Source organism: Gymnoscopelus braueri, assembly GCF_963280865.1.
Source record: "Gymnoscopelus braueri genome assembly, chromosome: 19".
Lineage (NCBI taxonomy): Eukaryota > Metazoa > Chordata > Actinopteri > Myctophiformes > Myctophidae > Gymnoscopelus > Gymnoscopelus braueri.
The window spans coordinates 798,116-808,115 of NC_137621.1; the positions used below are offsets into that span (position 1 = coordinate 798,116).

Below are 10,000 nucleotides of genomic sequence, written 5' to 3' on the forward strand. Positions count from 1 at the left end.
CTGGAGAAACACAGTTTAATAAAAGACCATTAATACTGGAAAAACACAGTTTAATAAAAGACCATTAATACTGGAGAAACACAGAGTTTAATAAAAGACCATTAATACTGGAGAAACACAGAGTTTAATAAAATACTTCTTCATGAATAAAAGTGGAGATATAACTAATTACTAACTAACTGGTGTAACTAACACTTACATGTGTTGTGTTGTTGTATGGTCAGGTTGTGTACGTGTGGCGCCCCCTGTCTGTCAGGTAGACGTACTGACAGGGTCGTACCCTGCTCCTCTGAGCTCTGAACGACGAACATCTGGGAAGTGAAAAATAAAATAAAACACAAACTATAAAATATCATACAGCCGTATAGGAGACTAGGGTCTTAAAGGGACTATGACATGAACCAAAAATACCATATATAACACTGTACGTCACATGGTCTCTCTGAACAGAGACAGGACCTATCACAGATTGATTGATATTTGCTCTCAGTTCGCCTCTCACACTCGCATCAAACAGACTAGAAAAATGAGGAAGTGACTTCAACATAATTCGTCTTTTATTTGTAAATCTAAAATATATATATCCCCTCAAATATCCTAGTTACACCAACATTGTTCATGAAGTAGTTTGTTTATGCTTATCTATCCAAATGATAAAAATCACGATTTCGTGCTGGATGTCCGGGGGGGGGGGGGGGGTGGGGGGGTTCAGAGCGGGGACACAGAGGCTCGCTGACCGTGAAGAAATGGTCATGGAGATTATAATACATGCACTGCGGGACTTCCGCAGCTTGTTTCTAAACAAACTATTAATTTCAGCCAATAAATAGATCAAGTAGTTGCTCAACATTGATTTTTATTGACAGGGCAAAAACATCATGTGCCCGCCCCCTACACCCCCTAAACCCCCTAAACCCCCTACACCCCCTAAACCCCCTACACCGCCTACACCCCCTAAACCCCCTACACCCCCTAAACCCCCTACACCCCCTAAACCCCCTACACCCCCTACACCCCCTACACCCCCTAAACCCCCTACACCCCCTACACCGCCTACACCCCCTAAACCCCCTACACCCCCTAAACCCCCTACACCCCCTACACCCCCTACACCCCCTAAACCCCCTACACCCCCTAAACCCCCTACACCCCCTACACCGCCTACACCCCCTAAACCCCCTACACCCCCTAAACCCCCTACACCCCCTACACTCCCTACACCCCCTAAACCCCCTACACCCCCTACTCTATTACCCGAGTGTCCATTTCCATTCTCTACTCACACGGATCCGGAGATCACGTCATCCGAAGATTTCATATATACCGGCAATATACCGGCAAAACTGCTCGTCTTTCCCACCTCCCCAGCTGGCCACAGAACATTTATATATATTATGATCGTATTAGTGTTAATAGTAGTAATAAGTATTAGTATTAATAGTAGTAATACGTATTAGTATTAATAGTAGTAATAAGTATTAGTACTCACCCCAGGCAGCTCTCTACTCAACATTCCAGAGCTTCGCTCCAGGTTTTGCTCCGGACCCTTCAGACCCTTCAGCTGCCAAACAGCAGAGCTGGAAACCAACCTCTGTAGAAGACCCAGACCCCCGGACCCCCTGGGGACCCCCTGGTCTTCACCCAGACCCCCGGACCCCTTGGGGACCCCCTGGTCTTCACCCAGACCCCCGGACCCCCTGGGGACCCCCTGGTCTTCACCCAGACCCCCGGACCCCTTGGGGACCCCCTGGTCTTCACCCAGACCCCCGGACCCCCTGGGGACCCCCTGGTCTTCACCCAGACCCCCGGACCCCTTGGGGACCCCCTGGTCTTCACCCAGACCCCCGGACCCCGTGGGGACCCCCTGGTCTTCACCCAGACCCCCGGACCCCGTGGGGACCCCCTGGTCTTCACCCAGACCCCCGGACCCCGTGGGGACCCCCTGGTCTTCACCTCCGACCACCGGAGGCGCCAGAGGAGCCGTAGGGAGGAGAGGAGGAGCCAGAGGAGAAGGAGGAGGAGAAGAGGAAAGGGTGGGACAGAGAGGAGGGGGGAGGGAAGGGGGGGAGGAGACTAAAGGAGTGGGAGGAGGAGAGGAGGGTTTGAGAGGAGGGGGGAGGGATGGAGGGAGGGAGGAGCGGGGGGGAAGCTGGGAGGGCTTTGACAGGGGAGGGGGGGGCTTGGGCCGACATGGCCGTGGGGGAGGGGGGGAGGAGGGTAGGGGGGGAGAGGAGGAGACAGATGAAGGAGGGATAGAAGGAGGTGAAGAGGAAGAGGAGCCAGATGAAGGAGGAGTGATGATTGACAGAAGGTCCAGAGGGCTGGCTGGGCTGTGAAGACAAAGGTCACAGGGTCAAAGGTTAATAAGGTCGCAGCAATGCAATGGACATTCACCCCTAACCCTGTCACAACCCTGTCACAACCCTAACCCTGTCACAACCCTAACCCTGTCACAACCCTGTCACAACCCTAACCCTGTCACAACCCTAACCCTGTCACAACCCTAACCCTGTCACAACCCTGTCACAACCCTGTCACAACCCTGTCACAACCCTGTCACAACCCTAACCCTGTCACAACCCTAACCCTGTCACAACCCTGTCACAACCCTGTCACAACCCTAACCCTGTCACAACCCTGTCACAACCCTAACCCTGTCACAACCCTAACCCTGTCACAACCCTGTCACAACCCTAACCCTGTCACAACCCTGTCACAACCCTGTCACAACCCTGTCACAACCCTAACCCTGTCACAACCCTGTCACAACCCTAACCCTGTCACAACCCTGTCACAACCCTGTCACAACCCTGTCACAACCCTAACCCTGTCACAACCCTAACCCTGTCACAACCCTGTCACAACCCTAACCCTGTCACAACCCTAACCCTGTCACAACCCTGTCACAACCCTAACCCTGTCACAACCCTAACCCTGTCACAACCCTGTCACAACCCTAACCCTGTCACAACCCTGTCACAACCCTAACCCTGTCACAACCCTAACCCTGTCACAACCCTGTCACAACCCTAACCCTGTCACAACCCTGTCACAACCCTGTCACAACCCTGTCACAACCCTGTCACAACCCTAACCCTGTCACAACCCTAACCCTGTCACAACCCTGTCACAACCCTGTCACAACCCTAACCCTGTCACAACCCTGTCACAACCCTAACCCTGTCACAACCCTGTCACAACCCTGTCACAACCCTGTCACAACCCTGTCACAACCCTGTCACAACCCTAACCCTGTCACAACCCTGTCACAACCCTAACCCTGTCACAACCCTGTCACAACCCTAACCCTGTCACAACCCTAACCCTGTCACAACCCTGTCACAACCCTAACCCTGTCACAACCCTGTCACAACCCTGTCACAACCCTGTCACAACCCTAACCCTGTCACAACCCTGTCACAACCCTAACCCTGTCACAACCCTGTCACAACCCTAACCCTGTCACAACCCTAACCCTGTCACAACCCTGTCACAACCCTAACCCTGTCACAACCCTAACCCTATCACAACCCTGTCACAACCCTAACCCTGTCACAACCCTAACCCTGTCACAACCCTGTCACAACCTTAACCCTGTCACAACCCTGTCACAACCCTGTCACAACCCTAACCCTGTCACAACCCTGTCACAACCCTAACCCTGTCACACCCTAACCCTGTCACAACCCTGTCACAACCCTAACCCTGTCACAACCCTGTCACAACCCTAACCCTGTCACAACCCTGTCACAACCCTAACCCTGTCACAACCCTGTCACAACCCTAACCCTGTCAAAACCCTGTCACAACCCTAACCCTGTCACAACCCTGTCACAACCCTAACCCTGTCACAACCCTGTCACAACCCTGTCACAACCCTAACCCTGTCACAACCCTGTCACAACCCTAACCCTGTCACAACCCTGTCACACCCCTAACCCTGTCACAACCCTGTCACAACCCTAACCCTGTCACAACCCTGTCACAACCCTAACCCTGTCACAACCCTGTCACAACCCTAACCCTGTCACAACCCTGTCACAACCCTAACCCTGTCACAACCCTGTCACAACCCTGTCACAACCCTAACCCTGTCACAACCCTGTCACAACCCTAACCCTGTCACAACCCTAACCCTATCACAACCCTGTCACAACCCTAACCCTGTCACAACCCTAACCCTGTCACAACCCTGTCACAACCCTAACCCTGTCACAACCCTGTCACAACCCTGTCACAACCCTAACCCTGTCACAACCCTGTCACAACCCTAACCCTGTCACACCCCTAACCCTGTCACAACCCTGTCACAACCCTAACCCTCTCACAACCCTGTCACAACCCTAACCCTGTCACAACCCTGTCACACCCCTAACCCTGTCACAACCCTGTCACAACCCTAACCCTGTCACAACCCTGTCACAACCCTAACCCTGTCACACCCCTAACCCTGTCACAACCCTGTCACAACCCTAACCCTGTCACAACCCTGTCACAACCCTAACCCTGTCACAACCCTGTCACAACCCTAACCCTGTCACAACCCTGTCACAACCCTAACCCTGTCACAACCCTGTCACAACCCTAACCCTGTCACAACCCTGTCACAACCCTAACCCTGTCACAACCCTGTCACAACCCTAACCCTGTCACAACCCTGTCACAACCCTAACCCTGTCACAACCCTGTCACAACCCTAACCCTGTCAAAACCCTGTCACAACCCTAACCCTGTCACAACCCTGTCACAACCCTAACCCTGTCACAACCCTGTCACAACCCTGTCACAACCCTAACCCTGTCACAACCCTGTCACAACCCTAACCCTGTCACAACCCTGTCACACCCCTAACCCTGTCACAACCCTGTCACAACCCTAACCCTGTCACAACCCTGTCACAACCCTAACCCTGTCACAACCCTGTCACAACCCTAACCCTGTCACAACCCTGTCACAACCCTAACCCTGTCACACCCCTAACCCTGTCACAACCCTGTCACAACCCTAACCCTGTCACAACCCTGTCACAACCCTAACCCTGTCACAACCCTGTCACAACCCTAACCCTGTCACAACCCTGTCACAACCCTGTCACAACCCTGTCACAACCCTAACCCTGTCACAACCCTGTCACAACCCTAACCCTGTCACAACCCTAACCCTATCACAACCCTGTCACAACCCTAACCCTGTCACAACCCTAACCCTGTCACAACCCTGTCACAACCCTAACCCTGTCACAACCCTGTCACAACCCTGTCACAACCCTAACCCTGTCACAACCCTGTCACAACCCTAACCCTGTCACACCCCTAACCCTGTCACAACCCTGTCACAACCCTAACCCTCTCACAACCCTGTCACAACCCTAACCCTGTCACAACCCTGTCACACCCCTAACCCTGTCACAACCCTGTCACAACCCTAACCCTGTCACAACCCTGTCACAACCCTAACCCTGTCACACCCCTAACCCTGTCACAACCCTGTCACAACCCTAACCCTGTCACAACCCTGTCACAACCCTAACCCTGTCACAACCCTGTCACAACCCTAACCCTGTCACAACCCTGTCACAACCCTAACCCTGTCACAACCCTGTCACAACCCTAACCCTGTCACAACCCTGTCACAACCCTAACCCTGTCACAACCCTGTCACAACCCTAACCCTGTCACAACCCTGTCACAACCCTAACCCTGTCACAACCCTGTCACAACCCTAACCCTGTCAAAACCCTGTCACAACCCTAACCCTGTCACAACCCTGTCACAACCCTAACCCTGTCACAACCCTGTCACAACCCTGTCACAACCCTAACCCTGTCACAACCCTGTCACAACCCTGTCACAACCCTAACCCTGTCACAACCCTGTCACACCCCTAACCCTGTCACACCCCTAACCCTGTCACGCCCCTAACCCTGTCACAACCCTGTCACAACCCTGTCACGCCCCTAACCCTGTCATAACCCTGTCACAACCCTAACCCTGTCACAACCCTGGAACAACCCTAATCCTGTCACAACCCTAACCCTGTCACAACCCTAACCCTGTCACAACCCTAACCCTGTCACAACCCTGTCACGCCCCTAACCCTGTCACAACCCTGTCACAACCCTGTCACAAGCCTAACCCTGTCACAACCCTAACCCTGTCACAACCCTGGAACAACCCTAATCCTGTCACAACCCTAACCCTGTCACAACCCTAACCCTGTCACAACCCTGGAACAACCCTAACCCTGTCACAACCCTGGCACAACCCTGTCACAACCCTGTCACAACCCTAACCCTGTCACAACCCTGTCACAACTCTAACCCTGTCACAACCCTAACCCTGTCACAACCCTAACCCTGTCACAACCCTAACCCTGTCACAACCCTGTCACAACCCTAACCCTGTCACAACCCTGTCACAACTCTAACCCTGTCACAACCCTAACCCTAGCACAACCCTAACCCTGTCACACGTTATGACTAAAGGTCTATTTAAGGTCAGGATGTAAATGTTTCTGAAATAATCTTTTCATTCAAACTGATCACATGACTGAACATGTGATCTGTTTCATTTTCACAACCCGATGCTGCCAGGTTGTGAAACGTTATGAATAATTCTGAAAATGTTTAACACTCAAATCTGCTGTCATGGGGGACCCTGAATGCACAAACTCTGCAGTTGTAAACAAACAGATGTGGGGGTGCGTCACAGGAAGCAGTGACCACACTAAGACTGTTCGAACGTGTCACTTAGTTTCCAGCGACACAGCAGAAAGACATGAACAGGAAACGTGATGTTGTGGATAGACCGTTAAAATGAACTCTGTTTTACAGAGAACGTTAAGATGAACTCTGTTTTACAGAGAACGTTAAAATGAACTCTGTTCTACAGAGAACACGGGTCGTTGTCAGCTTCAACACATCCACTAGTTTCTTCTGCAAACAGATTTGGTGCAGAGGGACACAAGGAAAGGAGGGCCTACTTGGTACAGAGCCCTGGGGCACACCGGTGAACAGAATACTAGTGTTTAAGTGGATCTACAGCGATCTGCTTCTCTGAACGCACAGGGTTTAGACGTAGTGTAACGACACAACATATATATTATAGACCATGGCTACTGCTGACTAAACCCCTCCCCCCCCTCTTTCCTCTGCAACACAGTAAACAACCCCCCCCCCCCCACCCCCCCTGTTGTTAACGGAGGTAGAGAGTCTCATTGAGTTATAAACTGACCTTAGATCAGTAGAGACGAGGCTGGATTCCATCATTCATCTGATACACAGTCTGAAAGTTCTCTCTCTCTCTCTCTCTCTCTCTCTCTCTCTCTCTCTCTCTCTCTCTCTCTCTCTAAAGAACTGAACAAGAAAAACGAATGGGGTAAAGGAAAATCTTTGTGTGTGTGTGTGTGTGTGTGTGTGTGTGTGTGTGTGTGTGTGTGTGTGTGTGTGTGTGTGTGTGTGTGTGTGTGTTTAGCCCACCCTCTCGCTCTCTTCTCTCTGTAACTTCCTGACACTCAGGCAGGAAGAGGCTGAATTCTCTGGTCACCCCCCCCCCCCACCCCCCTTCTCTGTTTCTCTCTCTCTCTGAGTCTCTCTCTGTCTGTCTCTCTGTGTGTGTATGTCTTTCTCTCTCTCTCTCTGCTCTCTCTCTGTCTCTCTATCATTCCATTAACATGACTGTACACACAGTGTCAATTCAACTGAAATTCAACTGAAATGGACCCTACACACACACACACACACACACACACACACACACACACACACACACACACACACACACACACACACACACACACACACACACACACACACACACACACACACACACACACACACACACACACACACACACACACACACACACACACACACATAAAGCTTTCCAGATGTTCAGTCCTTTAAACTGTGGAATGCACGTCTATACAAGCCTCGCCTCCTTTCCTTTCCTTAAACTCTCTCCTTTCCTCCTCTCCCCTCCTCCTTTCTTACAAACCAAACCAAATTTGGTTCCATGTGTACTCTCAGAGTCACAGACCTGTAAGGGTCCATTTGGTTCCATGTGTTCTCTCAGAGTTACAGACCTGTAAGGGTCCATTTGGTTCCATGTGTACACTCTCAGAGTTACAGACCTGTAAGGGTTCATTTGGTTCCATGTGTACACTCTCAGAGTTACAGACCTGTAAGGGTTCATTTGGTTCCATGTGTACACTCTCAGAGTTACAGACCTGTAAGGGTCCATTTGGTTCCATTTGTACACTCTCAGAGTTACAGACCTGTAAGGGTTCATTTGGTTCCATGTGTACACTCTCAGAGTTACAGACCTGTAAGGGTCCATTTGGTTCCATGTGTACACTCTCAGAGTTACAGACCTGTAAGGGTCCATTTGGTTCCATTTGTACACTCTCAGAGTTACAGACCTGTAAGGGTTCATTTGGTTCCATGTGTACACTCTCAGAGTTACAGACCTGTAAGGGTCCATTTGGTTCCATGTGTACACTCTCAGAGTTATAGACCTGTAAGGGTCCACATGGAACCCCCTCAAGGAACCCAGAGGGTCCCTGGACCACACTTTGAGAACCACTACAATAATATGTATGAATTCATGTTTATCAATAACTATAGTTGTCACGTGTGGTTAAGGAGGTGTGGTTAAAGAGGTGTGGTTGAGGAGGTGTGGTTAAGGAGGTGTGGTTAAAGAGGTGTGGTTGAGGAGGTGTGGTTAGTCTATAGAGACCCCTCCCTCCCCGCCTGCCTCCCTCCCCAACGAACTGAACACTTACACGGTTCAAGTTTATTAATGTCCCAGAAGGGCAATTGGGTTTACAGCCAGAGTAGTGGTTTAAAACATACAGACAGTACAGGACAACAGCAGACATGAAACACCATAGCATAAAAACATAGATCCGGTCGCATCTAGTGCAATCATCATCGTCGTCACAGTAAAGTGCAAGAGATAAAGAGATAAAGTGCTTGTTTTCATCACCATCATTATCATCATCACAAGAGAAAAAAAGGGAATTATAAAGTGCCGGCATAAAGTGCTTGATCCATTGTCATCATCATCATCACAATAAAGTGCAAGAGATAAAGAGATAAAGTGCTTTTTCATCATCATCATCATCATCGTCATCATCACAATAAAGTGCAAAGAGATAAGATTAAAAAAAGGGCTAAGTTCAGAATATAAGGTGCCTGCATAAAGTGCTTGTTTCTTATTCACCATCACCATCAGTCACATTATCCTCTATCGGTCCCTAGCAACATTGTTTGCCCGAATTGAGGCAGGAACAAATGAGTGCTTGTATCTATTGTTTTTGATACTAGGGGCACTCAGACGTCGGCCAGATGGCAACAGCCTATATTCTGGCTCGAGTGGGTGTGCACTATCTTGTCGAATGGACCTGGTCTTCAAGAGCAGTTGTCTGCTATAGAAGGGGTCGAGGCTCTCCAGTTGGATGCCAGTGATTTTGGAAGCAGTTTTCACTATCCTTCCTAAAGAATTTTTATCCTTAATGGTGAGGTTACCATACCAACAGATGATGGAGAAGGAGATAACAGAGTGTACATAGGCACTGTAGAACAATTTCATCAAGTCTCTGTCAACATTAAATCTGGCTAGTTTCCTTAGGCAGAAAAGGCGTTGCTGTCCCTTCTTACACAGCATGTCAGTATTTACATCAAATTTCAGTTTGTTGTCAATAATCGTGCCCAGGTATTTGTAACTGGGTACGATTTCCACCGGCTGGCCACAGATATCAGTGTTCTGGGTGGGATGGGGACCACGTCTGAAGTCAATACAGAGCTCTTTTGTTTTTGAGATGTTCAGTTCAAGGAACGCGTCACTACAGCAGGACAAGAAGTCCTCTGTGACCTGACCATGTCCGACCTCGTCATTGTCTAGAAGGCTGACAATGACTGAGTCATCCGCGTATTTAATGATAAAGCGGTTGTCGTGATTACTGCGACAGTCATCCGTGTACAAAATAAACAAGAAAGCGG

General features: G+C 50.1%; 1 protein-coding gene across 1 annotated transcript in view; it reads right to left on the bottom strand.

Annotated features, from left to right (window-relative positions):
• rin3 (Ras and Rab interactor 3) overlaps window positions 1–7,355 on the bottom strand; it is a 32,838-nt gene extending 25,483 nt beyond the window's left edge. Inside the window, 3 exon segments of the mRNA XM_080413468.1 lie at window positions 200–311; window positions 1,490–2,330; window positions 7,233–7,355. Of these exon segments, the coding sequence (XP_080269594.1) occupies window positions 200–311; window positions 1,490–2,330; window positions 7,233–7,264 (985 nt within the window). The 5' untranslated portion in view covers window positions 7,265–7,355.
• Between the last annotated feature and the right edge of the window lie 2,645 nt (window positions 7,356–10,000).